The sequence below is a fragment of the Drosophila novamexicana genome, unplaced genomic scaffold, assembly GCF_003285875.2.
Source record: "Drosophila novamexicana strain 15010-1031.04,08,12 unplaced genomic scaffold, DnovRS2.1 tig00000485-arrow-pilon, whole genome shotgun sequence".
Classification (NCBI taxonomy): Eukaryota; Metazoa; Arthropoda; class Insecta; order Diptera; family Drosophilidae; genus Drosophila; species Drosophila novamexicana.
In genome coordinates, this window is record NW_020824808.1 from 2,729,323 (window position 1) to 2,748,142 (window position 18,820).

The 18,820-nt window shown below is 43.5% G+C and overlaps 4 protein-coding genes and 1 long non-coding RNA gene across 6 annotated transcripts; 2 read left to right on the plus strand and 3 right to left on the minus strand.

Annotated features, from left to right (window-relative positions):
• Window positions 1-115: 115 nt before the first annotated feature.
• Window positions 116-1,567, minus strand: LOC115761657. The gene is made up of 3 exons (XM_030703498.1): window positions 810-1,567; window positions 620-721; window positions 116-558 (listed from the first exon to the last, which is right to left on the minus strand). The coding sequence occupies exons 1-3, from the start codon at window positions 1,482-1,484 to the stop codon at window positions 400-402; spliced, it is 936 nt and encodes a 311-aa protein (XP_030559358.1). The 5' UTR covers window positions 1,485-1,567; the 3' UTR covers window positions 116-399.
• Window positions 1,568-1,585: 18 nt separating this feature from the next.
• Window positions 1,586-2,787, plus strand: LOC115761655. The gene is made up of 2 exons (XM_030703497.1): window positions 1,586-2,136; window positions 2,202-2,787. The coding sequence occupies exons 1-2, from the start codon at window positions 1,675-1,677 to the stop codon at window positions 2,757-2,759; spliced, it is 1,020 nt and encodes a 339-aa protein (XP_030559357.1). The 5' UTR covers window positions 1,586-1,674; the 3' UTR covers window positions 2,760-2,787.
• Window positions 2,788-3,097: 310 nt separating this feature from the next.
• LOC115761654 lies at window positions 3,098-9,034 on the minus strand. 2 transcript variants are annotated; one of them, XM_030703495.1, is made up of 3 exons: window positions 8,296-9,034; window positions 5,742-7,235; window positions 3,098-5,681 (listed from the first exon to the last, which is right to left on the minus strand). In XM_030703495.1, exons 1-3 carry the CDS (start codon window positions 8,963-8,965, stop codon window positions 3,304-3,306), a joined length of 4,542 nt encoding a protein of 1,513 aa, XP_030559355.1. In that variant the 5' UTR covers window positions 8,966-9,034; the 3' UTR covers window positions 3,098-3,303. The 2 variants fall into 2 exon arrangements, with proteins under 2 accessions (XP_030559355.1, XP_030559356.1); XM_030703496.1 differs by lacking the exon at window positions 8,296-9,034 and adding an exon at window positions 7,674-7,744.
• Window positions 9,035-9,386: 352 nt separating this feature from the next.
• LOC115761658 lies at window positions 9,387-10,178 on the minus strand. The gene is made up of 3 exons (XR_004017759.1): window positions 10,100-10,178; window positions 9,946-10,029; window positions 9,387-9,456 (listed from the first exon to the last, which is right to left on the minus strand). It is a non-coding gene; the product is annotated as an uncharacterized LOC115761658 (long non-coding RNA).
• Window positions 10,179-17,771: 7,593 nt separating this feature from the next.
• LOC115761338 (short coiled-coil protein) lies at window positions 17,772-18,814 on the plus strand. The gene is made up of 2 exons (XM_030703075.1): window positions 17,772-18,243; window positions 18,327-18,814. The coding sequence occupies exons 1-2, from the start codon at window positions 18,189-18,191 to the stop codon at window positions 18,677-18,679; spliced, it is 408 nt and encodes a 135-aa protein (XP_030558935.1). The 5' UTR covers window positions 17,772-18,188; the 3' UTR covers window positions 18,680-18,814.
• The last annotated feature ends 6 nt before the right edge of the window (window positions 18,815-18,820 follow it).

Here is an 18,820-nt window from a genome sequence, read left to right on the forward strand (position 1 = left end):
TGAACATAAAACAATATTAAAAAATAAATCTTATGTTTCTTGAATGAGCGTCTGAGCAGTAATATATTTAGCTTTTAGCCGAACGTAATTTTTCTTTCTTTCGTAATAAGGAATAGGTAACCAGACCGGAGCAAGTTTTAATGGTTCGCTGAGCTGTGGTAAATCGATAACACAAGATATTTTTGCTTTAATTGTCAGTATAACAAATTTGAGTAGAGCAGGGCTGCATAAAAGCCGATCTTTTAAGATAATGTTAAATACATTTTCAATTTGCAGTTTAACTACAGAGACATTTTAGTCGTCTGTGAAAAGGTCTAGCTATGTTAAGGCATACTCTGGTCGTCGGTTAATGTAAATAATCGAACAATCGAACTTGTTAACCATTGCGATCAAATTTAATTAATATTTATGTATGAATCCTTCGGCGTCTAGCAGCACACTCGGAAAGTATTTGATAATCTTTATAAAATGTGGAAATTGTTGCGAGTTCTTGAATGTTAAATTGTTTTCCTTCTGGTATAGCTGCAGTATTTGGATTATTTCGTTTGTGGTCAGCGCCTGTTAAAAAGTAAAAATTAAACAATATTTGACTTCACAGCCATTTTAAATGAATATATACTTCTGTGGCCAGCCAATGCTGGATGACGAAGTTGAAGGCGTATGTCTGCAATTCTATAATTCCCGGCTCGGATTTAAGAGTTTCTGCATTTTCTAAAATTTTCTGCAAGGGCGTGGAAGCATACATATATCCCGGTATTAAACAATTAGTTTAGATATTTAATTGAATTTCAAATTGTAAAAAACCTTACTGTTAGGCAGACATTTTCCAGATCGTAAATATTGTGGCGAAAAGCCAAATTGAAGGCGGGAAATATGCCCTCCAATGGCCAGCTAATATTCTTGAGCTGCTGCGAGAACTTGAGCAAAAAGTCGGGCAAATTGTATGCACAGGACAGAATGAATATATCTCCAATGATGAGCAGATTGATTTGCGATGTTGTTATCTCAAATGTATAAATGAATTCCAAAAAAATTTCCACACTCTCCGGTGAGACGCCGTTAATTTGTAATACCCCGTTCCATTGTTTATTTTGAAAAACATCCTGCTCGAGTTTCTCCGAAGCGGTTGCCAAAAATATGCGATGACATTTAAATTTCTTATAACAGACATTGCCACCCTCACTGACACCGTCGCTCATCCTGGGCACATGCACCTCGCAATCGGCATCAATTCCATTGCGAAAGTACTCGAGCCGGCGCCGCTTGGTGGACGAAATATCGGAGCTACTTGGACTCTCCGTCAGATCGCCCGTTGGTGATATGGCAGCAGCACCAGCATCATCCGTATTCCACTCCGCATTGTCATCAGAAGTCGCCGGTGCATCATCGGCCACGTTATCAGCATTAGGTTTGGGATCGCCTGTCGGCGGACTGTCAGAGACTGAGACTGATGGCCGATTGCTGTTTCTTGGAGAGTTTGACATTTTTCACGAACAATTTAAACAACGTTTAAACAAAAATGGAATAAACAAAATCTTGGAGAAATCTATTTTCAACAGGCTGCTATATTGGGGAATTTCTAAATCAAACACCGAAAATATATGTCTTTTACATTTACGACTCCAAGCAATCGGTTATACTAACAAATTTTTATAGTATTTAAAAATTTTCCATATGATGTTCTGCAAGTTACGTCGCCTTGAATTGCTCCGTAGTGGGCAATTGTCGGACTGTGAGCTGCATGTGTGGTATATGGATAAGTTTAAAAAGAGCTGCTGCCGCCAGTTTCAGTGTCACAAGGTAATGCTGGCCTCCGCCTCGGAGGAGTTCGAGCGCATGTTCGAACAGACGGAAACCAGAACCAGAAACATGCTGGTGATGAATGTGAATGATGCCTCGCCCGATGCATACGAGACCCTTCTGCTCTACATCTACACCTATGAGATATACAATGACATAACTATCGAGATGTGTCCAGATCTCATCTATTTGGCAACCAAATATAAGATGCCCGACTTTGTCGATGGCTATATTGGCAAGTTGGCCAACCAGAATTGGCCTATGGGCACGGTGCTGAAAATCTTTCAGCTGGCCAACGAGCATAATCGACCGGCCATGATGAAGCTGGTGGGAAAGGTAGGGATTACTCTGTTAATTGTTGAATTTGTAATTTATAAATTTAATTCTTACGTGAGCCACAGAAAATTGTGCCCTTTGCGAATAAGCTGCTCAATGACAACTCTTTTCTCAAATTCTCCGTTAAGGAGCTACATGCGCTGATGGTCATTTTGAAAAGCGCGGGCACCGTTTCAGACAAGGAGCTGCTGCAGTCCTTGAAGAAGTATCAGGTATACAACAATTTGCATTATAGAAATATGGCGTGCTTTCAGCAATTTGTCGAGGTGACGCATCTATTTGGCGAGCCACTCTTCGAGGCGGACGGCACCTTGGCCATAAGCGACAATGACGAAAATGAAATAGAAGCAGCTGAATCGCCAGAAGAACCGTTTGTAGAGGAACCAGAACTACCACAATCACTAACACCTAAGGAGGTCGCAGCTGCAGCAGAAATACAACCAATATCTGGCGAGGACAAACCTGAAGACGAACAATTGCCAACATCTAGCGAGGACGAGGGCCGGCCTGCGCCAAACAAGTTCAAGAAATCAGCAGGATCACCAACAGCGGAAAAACGAACACTGCAGAGATCACCGCAGCGAGCATCACCTCGAAATTCAAAACGAAATAGCATTAAATGAATTTTCTCTTGCGTATTAAATATTGATGTATAAAGTCAAGCGCAATGTGATCTGGGGCGGTTGTTCCATTGATCAATCGAGTTTTAGCTGATTGGCACTTGCCTGGCCATTTCCAATGATCCGTAGCTTGGCTAACCCAAGAAGTTATCGATGGTTGGGTCGGGGTCGGAAGTCTCGACATGCTTAGAGCGGCGTCCTCTACGGTTAAAGGGCCTGTGATCCTTAGCAGGGAGATTTTACTCGTATTCTGTGGAATAGCACGAAAAGAGCTTATCCGGAGACCAATAGTTCGGCTTGTTGGGGATTGTCGTACAAGATGTAAATGTGTTTTATACAGTAGCTTTAATTGAAACGCTTAAAGAATAATTACCATATCAATAGAATATACGCAATATCAATCAAATGAAAACGAGCCAACGCAACAAATCTTATAGAAATAGGTCAACTAATTAAACTGAATTTCCATAGTTATAAGTTGATAAAAATTGACTTAAAAACTAAACGTTCTTGAAACATAATGGCTGGCGGCAGATGGGGTGCCCTATCATACACTCACGGGCAGCATATCCAGGGGCGTCATAGTAACATCTGAATCTGTATCTTCAATAGTTCCCACACTGTTGACAATGCTGTGTAGGGGCTTAACGCTAAGAAAATCCTCGCTGTCCAGCACAACGTCCTCCTCGTCAGTAAGCTCTCGTTCTGGGTGCTCTGAATAATCAAAATCCACATCATTTTCGTATTCTTCCTCGTCTCGCTCCTCTTTAAGATTTTCTTGTTCTGCTGAGCTATCTACAACCTCTGCTTGCTGCAAGCCATTTGGCGTTGCAGTCAAATGATTGTCTGTTTTGAGTTCTGGTTTATTCTCCACCGATTCCTGTTTGCCAGGCAGTGTTGAACATCTGACCCGATTAAAATTGAGACCCGTCTCCTTGGTGGCAAACTTGCACGCGACCGCAATGCGCAGATTGACAATCAGCGAGAAGAGTTTTACCGTTGGACCCACTTTAAGCTTGAAGTAGGTAGCCAAATCTTTGCGTCCCATCATTAAAAGAGCGCGTCCATCGATCTCCTCGTCAAAAAGCAATTGAGCAATGCTGGGGGATTTCAGCGCACGCTCAACAAACTCATAGACATCCCAGTTGGTCCAGTAGAGCGGATTGCTTTTAAGCTGCGCCATGTCAAAATCGCTGTTCTTTTGCCACAAGCGATAATTGCGCGCAAATTGTGGCCCATATTCCGCCACAATGGTCTTGGCTATGGACAGGCAGTGCGGATTTAGATCCATGCGTTCATCTTCGACAGATTTTAGGACAGGTTCTGACTTGACTTCAACGGACAACGGCTTGGGCTCCTCACGCTTTAGCTTGGGTTTTGGTTCACAGTCCAGGCTCGGTCGTGATTTCTTCGCTTTTCCGTATGTTTTAGCTTTGACACTAGCCGCTGGCTTCGAATTCGTGTTTAACTGACTTTCCAAAATTGGTGAGGGTGTCTTAATAGGCTGCGGCTGCGGCTGTGGCTGCGGAAGCGGCTTAGGTGACTCAGTTCGCTTGATATGTTCAGGTAGAACGCGTGGCGGCTTCACCGTCTTCGCACGCCACTGGCGCCAGTTCTCTGGCGCATAGGGACAGCAATCACGTAGGGCGTGCACATTTAGATTGAAGCGTTTGGCGTTGCCAAAACCGCGGCAGCCTGCCACGTCGCAGGGCATCAGAGAGGCACGCTGCTGGAAGCCCGGCGGTACTTCAAGTTCATGTGAGGTGGCCTCACACCAGCCAATCGGATGCAAATCGGGACTATCATCTTCCAGCCAAAAATAGTACTCCGCTGGCCAGCAATCAAGATGCAGTTGGACGCGATAGCCCTTGCGTGTGACCACCGTCGCTGGTCGTATCAAGCAGGGATTACGCTGGTCGACAACCTCGAGCTTCATGCGCGCTTGAAATTCCATGGGCTCTCGTGGCTTAAACAGATCCGCGGGCGCCGCAATGCCGCCCACTTCCTCAATATAGTCAGCCCAGTTGAACAAAATGTTCTGATAGTCTGGTGGCACGATCAGCTGCTGGCGACCCTCATGCCAGCCGCAGGGATGTATGTAGGGCGAGTTGATATGCACCCAGAAGTCGTAGCAATCGTCCCAGCCATCAAAATGTACACGTATGCGCTCATCCAGTATATCTGCCACGGTAGCCACACAAATCTTGCCCGTATCATTTAAATCCTCGGCCTCCAGATGCATGCCTACACTGAAGTTATTAATTTGTGTATGCTTGGTTGCATTGAGATGGGTGAAGAGTGTAGAAGGCGCTGCCTTTGCCTTGGTCTTGACCAGATAGCGATACCAGGTGAAACGGTCCGGGCAATAGCCTTTGGGCGCTTGCAGTACGTGCGAGGTGCGTTCGCACCAGCCCGGCGGAAAGATATCCATGGAATCCGCGTTCACCCAAAAATCATACATGCTCGAATAGCCATCAAAGTTGAGTTTCAAGCGATAGCCACGCACCTCAACAATGGTGCAGACGCAGAATAGCGAACAGTTCTCCGGATCAATGGCCTCCAGTTTCATGCCACGCTTGAAGCAATTGGGTTTGATGGGAAAGGGATTGAGGAAAAGATGTATAGGCGCCGCATCACCATTAGTCTTCAGTTTGAGATATTCGGTCCAGCGAAAAGGTCGCTTTGCGGTGGTTGATTTACGCTCCCGTTCGCGTTCCTGTTCCCGTTGCAGTTGCTGTTGTAGCTGCAGTTGCTGCTGCTGCTGCTGCTGCTGCAGCTGGAGCTGTTGCTGATGTTGCTGTAGGTGACCATTTTGGACCAACTTTGGCTCCTGCAAGCGACTTATTTTACTCTCGCTGGCCACGCCAGGCGGATTGAGCTGACGACGTTTATGCGCTCGTCGAACACAGCTAAGTGAGCAGAAACCTGCAAAGAAAGGCAAATTTAGTCTGGGCACAGTTTGGTTATCTCATGATGTTTACTCACGCGGCGCCAGAAAATCCGAGGCAGGTCCATGACAGTTGCAGCGCGAGCATAAATAGAGTAATGGATGGGTGGTGCTGTTGGGTCGGCGTACGGGACGATCGAAGAGCGCGCGCTCAAAGTAGCTGGCGGGACCCTGACGCGAATCGCAGCGCTCCGCCAACTGCAGCAAATTGTAGCGATTAAGCTCGAAGCGCATTGTGGAATTCTGCAGCATGCCCGGCTGTTTCTCTCGCCAGCGCAACATACCAAAATGCTGTTGCATGCTACGCTTAAAAGTGTTTAATGTAACAGCAGCGGCCGTCTTCGGCTCAACGCCATTATGTTGCAGCCGAGAAATGGGCGTTAACGTGATGGTGCCCGATTTTGAGGTGTGATTAGTGCACACGGAAGAGGGCGAACTATTGTCCACGTGCTCATCGCAACGTAGCGATTTCTCAAATTCCTCCTTGGAGAGCGACAGCGTCTCAGCCTTAACAATATTTATAATGGCACCATTGGCTGGTTGCTTTGTTTCCAATTGCTTAGGCCGCACCTCCTCCGGCATAATAATCATTTCCACATCGCTACTGCTGCTGCTGGTGATGCTGCTCCGACTGGCTGTTGAGTTTTTTCTCGATGTTTGTGTAGATGTTGTGGGTGTTTTTTGTTGTGGTTGTTGTTGTTGTGGTTTATGTTGCTGCATCTTTTGTGCCAGTTGCTGCCTTTTTTCCTGCTGCTGATTGAACTGTGCCTCCTTTTCCTCCTCGCTGTCATCGTCTTCTATGGTTATGGTTTCGATGGGCTTTGTCTGCTCCACGACATCCACTTCCTTGGCCATAATGGCTACCGAATGTCGCCGCTCTGTGGCATTGCTTTGTATTAATATGACAGCCGCATTATCCTCATTGCCCGCCAACGACTTGGAGCGCTGCAGCTTGGGTGAACCCTGTTGCACACTTGGTTGCACAATTGTGGTTGTGATTGTTGTTGTTGTTGGAGCTTGCTCTGGCACTGGCGCTGGCACTGTTGGCATAATCACAGCCAATGGGCTCGCCTGTACTTTCATGATTTTGGCACCATTCAGAGCGACGGCAGGCAGCGGACTGATCTTGATCTCTGGCAGAGCATTGCTGGGCATGGGCATGGGCAAGGGCATAGGCGTAGGCATGGGCGCGGGCATGGGCGTAGGCATGGGCGCAGGCATTGGCGTGGGCATGGACGTGGAAGTGGCCACAACGCCTAAAGGCTTTTGTACTGCCGGTTGCGTTGCTCCTGCTGTCTCCTGTGCTGGCCTAGAATTGCCGCTTTTGTTGTTGCTATTGCTGGTATTGTTGGTATTGATGCCGTTGGGCTTGAGCGATTTAGTTAAAAACAGCGCACCGGCGTTTACCTGCGCCTGCGCCTGGCCAAACTTCAAACGGATTTTCTCCACGGCCGCTTTGCTCAATATAACTGGAGTACGAGACTTTGAAAGCAATGAAATTTGGGCAGCGGCAGAGCTAGCTGGAACAGCAGCTGAAAACAGAAAACAAAAAAGAAATGCACATTATACAATATATGTTCAGAAAAAATGGTGTGTGTGTACAAATACACTTGCACTTATTCTACGTGTATATGTTTATATTGTGATAAAAAAAAAATATTGTTGTTTTTGGTTGGAAATGTGAGTCACATTGCAGCTCAAGGCAAAGGCAGCTAGGCCTCGACTATATTTCCTAATTAAGTTGCAAATTCAAACTTAAGCGTTGTCCTCGCAGCAGTTTTTCTCATTTAATTGTTTTCTTTTTTCTCGCTCTCTTGAGGCAGCTGCAGCTGCAAAAACCTGATCATCGTCATAGCCTGTGCACGCCCGCCCGCGACTTTTGCATATATATATATATATATATATACATATATAAATGTCGTACACACATAACGTTGATAAACAACAATAAAATTAAGTATTTTATTTACAAGTGACTTTTAGCCTCTTCAAAACTGCCAAAAAAAATTGTGTCATCAGCTTAAACAAAAGACATATTTCAGTTAAATGATTTGTCAATCGATTTGATTTGTATGAAACAACAACAATAAAATTAAATAAAGAAAAACCAAATCCGTGAACTATATAAATCTCAAAATAGCCACATGAAACTTATTTTCGTACTCAAACTAATTAATATTATGAAATAAAAATATGTTAACTCGTTAAGTAGCAGCTACAATGCTAGTTAAATGACGGCAGCAACAACAACGATAATAGAGCAACGGCAACAACAACAGCAACAGCAACAACAACATTAATACTATGTGTATAATAGTAATAATAAGAGACTCCGCACACACACACACACGCACACGCACACACACATTTATTCCAACGCGGCCAGCGACAACAACTAAATGAGCGACTCGCAGCAGCAGCGACTGTGCCCAAAGCAAAAATTGAATTGAGAGGCAAAACCGATATCGAATCGTACCGAAGCCGCAACAGCACAGAAGACAGCACACAGTTTATTTATTAGTAGTATTATTATATAAGTTCTGCCCAATATAACTTCTCAAAAAAAAAAAAAAGAAGAGGAAGAAAACTTACCCGTTTTACAAGGTGTTTTGGCGGCCACCAGCGATATCAAGTGAGATGGTGCCACGGTGCCTGCTGCCGCTGCTGCTGCTCCCGAGCTGTGGCTGTTGTTGTTGCTGTTGTGATTGGCACCATTTTGCTGCTGTACAGGAATCGTGGTCATCGTGGTGGCCGGTCGTATGAGCACAGGTTGCGGCTGAGCCGTAGCCTGGCCATTGCTGTTATTGCTAGCGGGCTTGATGAGCGTTTTGGGCGACAGTATGGATAGCAGCGAGTTGGCATTGCCATTGGAACTGTTGGCAACCAATTGTATAAGTGGCGGCGCTGCTGCAGTTATATTATTATTATTGTTATTATTATTATTATTGCTCGCTTTCAACTGTTTTTGTACAATATTCATTGGTGTCAGTTTGGTTTTAATTGCAGCCGCATTGTTGTTCATATTTTTACAACTATTATTATTATTCGTTTTATAACTGCTAATTGTTATATTACAGGGCTTGGTGGGCATTGTGGCAATGGGCAAATAACGCAGCTCCTCTGGCGCCTTGCTTGTTGCCTTTGCCGTCAGTGTGCCGCCAGAGACACCACTGTTGTTCCCCGGTTTTACTGGCGACATGGTAATGGGCACTTCCCGTTTTCCTTGGCTCACATTTGCAGCGCCCAGATTGGCGGGCAGCATTGTTTTAGTTTTTGGTTTTTTGTTCTTTTAATGATTAACTATACTTAGCACAGGCACAGGCTATTGGCAGTTTTTAAAAACTTGTATACAAAGTCAACTCAAATGGCGTCTTTTTCACACTTTTCAACTGCAGGCAACACAATTCGTACGTTGCCGCACAAGTTTTGGCATTTTATCCAATCACTACACCTTTGCACGGTCTGGTATTTTTTTTTTTACGGCAGTAAACTGTTTGCTCTTGCCTATTGTGAGTTTTATTTGACAGCAATGCGCATTCGGCTTTATAACTTTTCACATTTGCTATATATTTTTTGAATAATTTACTGTTTATTATGAAATATTAAAATAATCACGCGCTAACAGTTTTACAAAAGTTGGTATTTTTATGTTATGGATTTTTAAGGCTGCCGTATTATTTTTGCCAAATATGGCAGTTCCGCGCAGTTTCTCGATTTAAAAATCTTTTCAGTTATGACGTCGTTTAGTATGCCCTAAAATGATCGAAAATGGTTAACAAATACGTATGGATCAATTATTTTAAAAAACTAGGCATGTTCATGCAACATTAATAGCTTTATTTAATAATATCATGCCGTTAGTTTGCGCGCCTGTTTGACAACGCATTTTTTTGGCAAAGTTGGCAGCTCGCATATTGAATATTGATATCATTTTTAGGTATGCTGCATGCAGATTTATATTTGCTTAGAAAACATTTACAAAATTTATTAATAGCCCATTCACTTGTACTGGGCTTATGCCCAATGAGTTTGCATCCTTAGCCAAATTACTTAAGGTTGTTAATTTTAAAGTTGTTACGTATGTGTATGCGAATGGTGATGCCAATGTCATACATATGTATATACATATATATGTATGTGCATACATACCTTATCTGGGCTTTGCTTATTATGCCAAAAGCATACTTTAATTTCGCATTTAGTTTAACAGTTAGATGATGTAAAACTTAAACAAAAGATTACCTTTGATTTTCGAATTGAAGTTGAGCGTGCACAAACAGCATGAACTTTAAGACCGCTGTTTCCTGGTGGTGAGAACTCAGAGAACTGAAACAAGTGAGAAATCAGTAAGCTATATATTATTACCTTACATATTTTGGCAATGTAATAACAATACCTGTATGAATGTTGTAGGCAAATAACACGGTTTTATCCAGCTATATGATTCAGTATTCAATATACTTGACGCAAATGCTAACTGTTCTTTTATTATAAAGAAACACTCCAAATATATAAGTTATTCATTAATGTATGTTCTGCGATGTAACACAATGTTATCTTGGGTAAGTTGCGTTGATCCCGCGCTGCCCTTGATCAAAATATGTTCTCCTTGATCCAGTAATATTACGAAAGATATGTTTTATCGGCAATGCCGGAGCAGTATATTTATTTCGGCGACTTATGTGTTGCGCGCTTCATATAAAACTAAAAACTAGGGGACAAGCAAATTATACAAATACCCTAAGCCTCAATGCATCACGCCATCAAAGCATGGTCGGCAAGCCGACTCAGCATTCCATGCAGTGTCAGCTTACCGCTGCTGGCCGTTCTTAGCGCAGAGCGCTGAACTCAGTTCTGGCGCGTCAGCATTGTTAATACGAAGCTACTTAATTGCTAGGGCAATATATTTATGCTTAGTTGTTAACTACCCCCCCCTCAGGATGATGGCCGTCCTCGGGCATGTCGTATTTGTCAATCGCCTTCTGCATCTGCATGGAGGCTCGTCTTTTCCTTAGCACCAGAAAAAGGAAGAATGAGCCAATTAGTCCGACATTCAGGACCGCGCCAATCGCGAACCAGAATTTAGGCGAGCCAGCCGCAACTACCTCCTCCTTGAAATCTCGAATTGCTAGCAAGTTGTTGATGTTCATACGATGCAGGAGTGGTATGCTTAGTGCCGGGTCATGTCCGATGATGTTTAGGAGCGGTGACCTCACGATGCCAGGCTGCTTGCTTAGTGATTTGCGCAGGTTTACAAATTCTGTGCCATTGATAGTTGCAGACCGTTCGAAAGTTATCAGGAAGGTTCCTGAGACGGTTACCTCTGCGTCATCATCTGTTCGGACGCGCGCTGTCGCTTCGTTGATAACCACGACGCCGTCATCTACAGGCATTATCGCTTTCAGGTGGCTAGGTTGAGTGTGGCAGTTGGCGATGTTTCCCGCGTGAAGGGAGCTAGCACAGGTTTCGCGCCGTGCTCGTTCGCAGAAGGTGTTATGCGTAGTTACGGTGCATCCAGTAACTGCAAAGGTATCCTTTTCGCATTCCGCCAACGTGTCTTCGTCGAGTCGCAGAATGGTTTGTTGGTGTGAAACGGGGTAGACGGAGACCTTTTGGCACCTAAACTCAACTTTAGGGTAGGCTATTAATATGTGGATAATATTCTCGGACTGAAGGACCTTGATCTTAGAAGCTTCTATCAAGCTAACTATTGGGGTATCTTGTTCGATAAGTGATTTTAGATCGGTATGATCAAGGATTGTAGGATTTACTATGCTTGCTTTTGCCAACGTTATGGTGAGTACTAAATTTTGAATTTCTGTGTTCAGTATTCTATTTCTTGCCAACAGGGTCTCGAATAAATGAGGAGTGTCAACCAAATCGCCTTTGCGGGAACTGATAATTTTATTGATAGTGTCCGTTAGTCTGTTTATTTGTTTTTGAGTTTCGGAGTTTATTAGTATCTGTTTGGAGTTAGCCTCCACCAACTGCGTCTCTGTAACGCGGATCCTTAAGAAATCTGAAGCATCAGGGGTGCCAGCAACAACCTTCAAGGCAGTGCCTAAGAAATCGAGGCTTCGTGCAAATCTGTGATGCACTTGAAGAACGGACAACAATGTTCTAAGGTGATCTGTATCTACGTCTAGTAGTTTGCGCATATGCGACTGTGGAAAGGAATCGGACAGTCTTTCCGTCTCGTCTATCATACTAACAAATTCGGAAATGTTACTTGAGTGCCTCAAGTAGCTACGTTGATCGAACACCAGTACTTCCCCGTCTAAGACCGGAATGTAGTTGACATGCGAGAAGTCGGTGATCCGAGCATTTACCGCTGCTAGTGCCACAAGCAAAGTGAGTGCAAACCTGAAATGGACGAACAATATAAGACGGTGTTTAAACTCTGAGTTGGCTTACTAGCTAATTGTGGAGGAAAACTTATTTCAGGTTGTCCTTATGGACCACCCTCCCCTTAATGAGGACAGACGTTCCCAGGTCTGCTTCGACCTTTTGTTCTGAGCATAAGGGAGTTAACTTGTTCCCTAGCCTCTTGTTGTTCTTCTGGAACACCTTTTCTCCTACCTCGAAAACGCGGTTTTGTCTGGATGCATTGCACCTTTTGATATTGTCTTGCTGTGCCTTAATTAGCCTGTTTTTGACGTTCCCGCGACGATCAGAAGCTGCTGCATGAACGACCTCAATTGGTTTCTCGAGGGTTACTGAGTGCAAACTTTTGTTGTACTCTATCGTAGCCTTTAAGATTAATTCTGTAGTGTCGCTGATTTTCTTGTCTAACTTGAGGCATCTCGCAATTTCGGTCAGGGTGCTATGAAAGCGCTCCACCTGGCCGTTTGAGGTGCTGTGAAGCGGAGCCGCATTCACAATGCAAATGCCGTAGGCGTTTCGGAGCATCGAAGTGATGGTCTCGGAATTGAAGGCCGCCTCGTTATCGCAATAAATTGTCTTGGTTGCGGGAAAAAGGTTAACAATTTGCAGTAGAGGGCTTGTGACATCGATTATCGTTCTGGATAATATCGGTTGGACGACTGCAAATTTTGAGAATTTGTCTATGCAGGTCAAGAACTGTTTCTTGTCTGTCGAGAAAATGTCAATATGCAACATTTCGCCAGTATAACTTGGTATAGGCGTTTCCCCGAGTTCTTGTTTCTTCGGGTGCCTATCGTATTTGGCTTTAGTGCAGACCCTGCAGTTTGCAACCACTTCTTTGGCCAGACTGGCCATATTGGGAAAATAATAGTCCCGAAGTACTTGTTTAATGTTTTCCTGAGCTGCTCTGTGCGCTCGATTGTGCTCGGCAGTGATGATTTCTAACTGCTCGTTTTTGTCCGTTATATCTTGCACAAGATTTTTGCAATGCCAGAATTGGGTAGCAGGGAAATACAAAATCAGGTCGTGTTGGAAACTTGCCAACGTGGGAAGATCGCAATGTATTGCATTAACGACTCCAGAATTCACAACTTCTTTGAGGGTTTTGAGAATTGAGCTCTTGTCAGTGTAACTGATCAAGTGGCGTGTTTTGCTGCGAAACAGCAACAAGTTTCGCTTTAGCGGAAAACGCGATTCCTCTAGGACAATCTGGTTCCTAAAGCAATTCAAAGGTTTGTCTGTTGTCTCGACCGTGTAGGTCAGGGAAAGTTCGCTGTGAACGGTTGCAGCGTCCGAACGGGGCCCATCTTGCAGAGCATTAATGTTTTGCCTTGAAAGGGCATCCGCCACCAGATTCTCTTTGCCCGGTTTATAAAACATTTTGGCATTGTGCTGGTCAATGTAAGATTTCCATCTTTTAATCTTGGAATTCGTGTTCTTGTCCGACACAGCGAACGTGAGCGGCTGGTGGTCCGTGAAAATGTTAATTTCCCTAGAACCGTACAGAAAGTTCTGCAATCTGCCTAAAGCCCACACAATGGCCAGCAATTCTCTTTCGTTAGTGGCATAGTTTTGTTCGGCCTGTTTTAAGGCGCGAGAAATCATTGTTATTGGCCTATTGCCTTGGGAAAGAACCGCGCCAATTCCACTGGCCGAAGCATCAGTGGTTAAATCGAACGGTTTCTGGAAGTTTGGATACATTAACATGACGTCTTCTGATGCCAAAATACTCCGCAGACGGTGAAATGCATCGCGTTGAACTTCATTAAATTCAACAGGGATTTTCTTTGATACGTGCCTACTAACTGAACCATTTTCCCCTTTAAGTATGTCCGATATCGGACGCGCTATAGCGGCAAAGTCCTTAATAAAGACCCTATAGTAGTTGGCTAACCCCAAGAAGGACCTAACGCTGTAGACATTCTTTGGTTCAGGGAATTCCTGAATGGCTTTAACTTTTTTGGGGTCGGATGTTGCTCCGTCTTTGGTTACAATGAAACCCAGGAATTCGATACTTTCCTTGAAGAAACGAGTCTTTTCGGGGCCTACACGCATGTTTGCGTCGATTAGACATTTTAACACAATGTTAATGTGTTGAAGGTGCTCCGTTTCGTTTTTAGAAAAAATTATGACGTCGTCTACATAGACAAAGCAAATCTTTCCTATATGTTCCCTCAGGATATCGTCTATTGCCCTTTGGAATATGCTGCTTGCATTGCGCAGGCCGAATGGTAGGCGACAGAACTCGTACTTGCCGCTGCTTACTGAAAATGAAGTCTTTTCGCGGTCATGCTCCGCAAGGTAAATTTGATGGTACCCCGACTTTAGGTCGAGGGTAGTGAAGTATTTTGCCTTTCCTAGATTTGCTAAGATCATGGGGATGCTCGGCATGGGGTAGCGGTCCGGTATGGTTTTTTCGTTCAGTTTCCTGAAGTCGATTACCAACCTTTTTTTTGGGTTACCGTATGAGTCAGTGCCTTTTTTATCAACCACCCATGTTGGGCTGTTGTAAGGCGATCTGGAGGGCCTGATTATGCCATCGTCCAGTAATTGTTTGACTTCTTTGTTTATGAAGTCAGAAACACCCATGAGACTCGGGTATCTTGAATACACAGGCTCGTTGTCTACTGTTCGGATTGTAGCGATAACAGCAGTATTAAAAGGGAGAGCTTCGTCTGCATTTGAGAAGGCTCTTTTGTTTCTGAGTATCATGTCCCTGAACTCTTTCTTTACGGAAGGGGGGACTACGATGTCGTTGACATCGGTGAAGTTCACATCAGCACATTGATAGTACTGGAGTTTTTCGGATGTACTCTGGTATTCCAGAGTGTTTTTTGCCAAGTTCAATTTGACTCCGGCTTGTGTTAGCAAGTCGAAGCCTATGATGGCGTCGAAAGAACTTAGGGTATCGAGGAGAAAAAACGGGGAGGTATGTTGGAAAATGTTCATCAAGCATTTGCGCTTGATTTCGGTAGACCCGTGGATCGAGTTTACCGAGAATGACTTGGCGACCGGCGTTATGGTCTTTAGCTCTGTTAAGGGCTTCACATAATTTTTTGCCGCGCCAGTGTCAATCAACATCTTCAGAGTTCTCCCAGCCAACCGTCGTTCAATGTACGGAAGCCGGGAGTGTTCCCTAAAAAATTAATCGAGTCGTCACCAGGTGCGTACTCGTTCTCACTCTCTAGTTCTTCAACTGCCTCTTTGGCCGCCTTCTCGAATTCTGTTACGGCTTCTTTGGAATCTGATTGTACGACATTGTTAACGCGTTGTCGTCTTTGACCTGTTGAACGGTCTGACGAATTCTTGCGTTTTGGTGCGTTGGACTCATTAGCCTGACGCTTGCTGTAGTCGGTTTTTTGTCTAAATCTGGAGGAAGAGTCAACTTCCATGGGCTGTGGAGCCTCAGTTTGATTATCTTTAGGGGCCTGGGGCTGGGGACCGCCCTTTTGGCGTTTCACAAAATGGGGATTTCTCTCCTGATTTTGCTCATCTTTGTTAAATCTGGTTTGCTTGCCTTGGGCACGGTTTTTGTTACTTTCAGCAATTTGCGCTCGGTCTTGCAAGGCTTTAGCGTAAGAGTTCGCGAACATGCTTCTCTCAATGCTAGCTTCTGCCTCTCTGGCAAGGGCCAGAGCGGATGGTAGATCTTTTGGTTGTGCAGGGAACACAACCGCTCTCAACGGCTTCCTAAGACCGGAGATAAAGGCGTGCAAGGCGTCGTCTCTGACCTCCCGGTTGAGCAAATCCGCGCCTTCTTGGTCGTGAGACATTACAATTTTGTTAGTTACGAGCGTGAGTTTCTTTTCGACGTCATCGTAGTATTGCATCAGGGACATTTCGCCCTGCGTAACTAACTCCAAACATTGTCTCAGCAAGCGCAAGGATGTTTTGTCCGAGTATGTGCAATCTAGCCTAGCTAGTATTGCATCGAAATTTAGGACAGTGTTGTGAGACACTAGTAAGGCTCCAGCTGGGCCTTTGATTTTGTTCCTAATGATCGCTACCGCTTGGTAGTGTGCAGTGCTCTTTGGATAGTTCTTGAATAGTTCGTACGCGTAGATGGCTGCTTGCCTCCACGCTACATACTCATCCTGTACGCCGGAGAAATCCGGCACAGATTTAATAATGTCCAAGGGAATATCGCATTTGGCGTTTGGATCGACGGATATTTTCTCGTATGTGACGATTTGCGGCGCCTCCACCTGCAAACTCTGTACTTGTGAAGCTAAAGCGGTTATTTGTGCTTGAAACTGATTTTGTTGTTGCGCTAAAGCTTGCCTGATGGCACCCTCAATGAGATTCTGAACTTGAGCCGGCTCCATTTCTTCAGTTACAACGGTATCTGCAGGAGTAGGATCTACTGAGCAATTGATTTCCCCCTCCCAGCTATCGTCACTATTATATTCGACTTTTATCTCCCTATAATTCCAACTCATTGGCTTATGGTTGGCACTTTTCAAACTTAGGCCGATCGAGAAAGATCGGCAGGTAACGCTGTTGGCAATAGTGGAAACTGGTGAATCTTGGGGTATGCAATATTTATTATAAAAAATTGTTAGGGGTATGCAGCAAAAAATGTAATGCTGCCGAAAGTATGCAATAATTATTCGTTTAAGGTATGCAATGCTTTATTGACAAGGAACGCTGGTAAAAGTATGCAACAGTTTTTAGTGAAAGTATGCAATGATTTAAAGGAATGAAATGCTGGCAGAAGAGAGCAGCAATATTTACTTTACTTTACAATTTTTTTTTTTTTTTTTTTTTTTTTTTTTTTTTTTTTTTTTTTTTTAAAAATCACACGTATCGGTACGTGGCGTTCGAGAATAATTTCTTCAAACTGAAATCACTTATGAACTTACATGGTATGGGTTCCTATTTATTGGTTGGGCGCCAGTTATTCATTAATGTATGTTCTGCGATGTAACACAATGTTATCTTGGGTAAGTTGCGTTGATCCCGCGCTGCCCTAGTTATTCATTAATGTATGTTCTGCGATGTAACACAATGTTATCTTGGGTAAGTTGCGTTGATCCCGCGCTGCCCTTGATCAAAATATGTTCTCCTTGATCCAGTAATATTACGAAAGATATGTTTTATCGGCAATGCCGGAGCAGTATATTTATTTCGGCGACTTATGTGTTGCGCGCTTCATATAAAACTAAAAACTAGGGGACAAGCAAATTATACAAATACCCTAAGCCTCAATGCATCACGCCATCAAAGCATGGTCGGCAAGCCGACTCAGCATTCCATGCAGTGTCAGCTTACCGCTGCTGGCCGTTCTTAGCGCAGAGCGCTGAACTCAGTTCTGGCGCGTCAGCATTGTTAATACGAAGCTACTTAATTGCTAGGGCAATATATTTATGCTTAGTTGTTAACTTATATATATATACTGACAAGTGCTTTTTTGCACTTTATCAGCTTTTTGTTTTATATTAATCACAACTACTTAATTATTGCTTTTAACTTTAGTTACTTAAGGAGTTGTTTTCAGTGCAACGTTAAAAACTATAATGGCAAAAAGCATGCGTGTGTATTTTAATTCGTCGATCGAATGCTGCTCAGGTGACAACTCTGCAGCAACAACTTGCTCACGTCGGTTATATTTAAAACAACGTGAATAAAGTGTTGACTTTTAAGTCAATTTTACTTTATATTTAAATTGATATGACTAAATTATGCTTAAGTAAGCTAACACTTCATTTTTTTTTAGAAGTCTTGAACTTAACGGAGCTATAAAATGCAAATCGGCGACTATAGTTGTAAATGTACCGATTTACTGTTCTAGCCCCTTCAAAACGCAATGAAATGATCAGAAGTATTAGTAGAATATTTATATTATTCAAACCAAATAAAATTAACTTTTTAATATTCTATAAAATATTGTAGTCGCAGATTTAAATTCTTACATGTTAGCAATCATGCTTCTTCTTTCAATTCATACTTAAATGTTTGAGTGTTGAAAAATGACCCAAAGTTAGTGTGAAACAGCGCGTATTTAACCAAAAAGTGGTAGTTTAGTTTTCCGTGTAATTTCTTGTAAAAAATAAAAATTAAAGTTAATTAAACGTTGCCCCGTTGAAAGCAGATAATTAAGCATGTCAATAATTAACAACGATGACAATATAATGGCGATTGATGAAGATCCGCAGGGTGAGTACAGTGTTAGTGTAGATGTCGACGCCTTGGGCGCGTCCGGCTGTGGAAAGAGTAATAATTTATTGACTGCCTTCCAGTTATTATCAACGAAGATGAACCCTCAACTACTCAAAACATCGCGAATGGTCGGTCTATGGACTCGCTGCGCTCTTCGTTTACCAATCACAGCTCAACGCCGGATTCCTCCCACAATTCACTTGACACGCTGGACGTGGGACCCGATGACGTACAGGAGAAATCTCGGTTAATTACCCAAGTCTTGGAGTTGCAAAACACACTGGATGATTTGTCGCAGCGGGTGGACTCTGTAAAGGAGGAGAATCTTAAATTGCGTTCTGAGAATCAAGTGCTTGGCCAATATATTGAGAATCTAATGTCCGCCTCCTCGGTCTTCCAATCGACCAGCCCGAGTGCATCGAAAAAGAAGTAGAAGATGGACGTGACCCACTCTCAATATATGCCTTGTCATTTTTACATTAATGCTTGTGTTAATGCTGCAAATTAATTGGTGTTTGCTAGTCTGTCGAATTTGTGCACAATATTTTTTATTATTAGTTAGAACATACGCTTA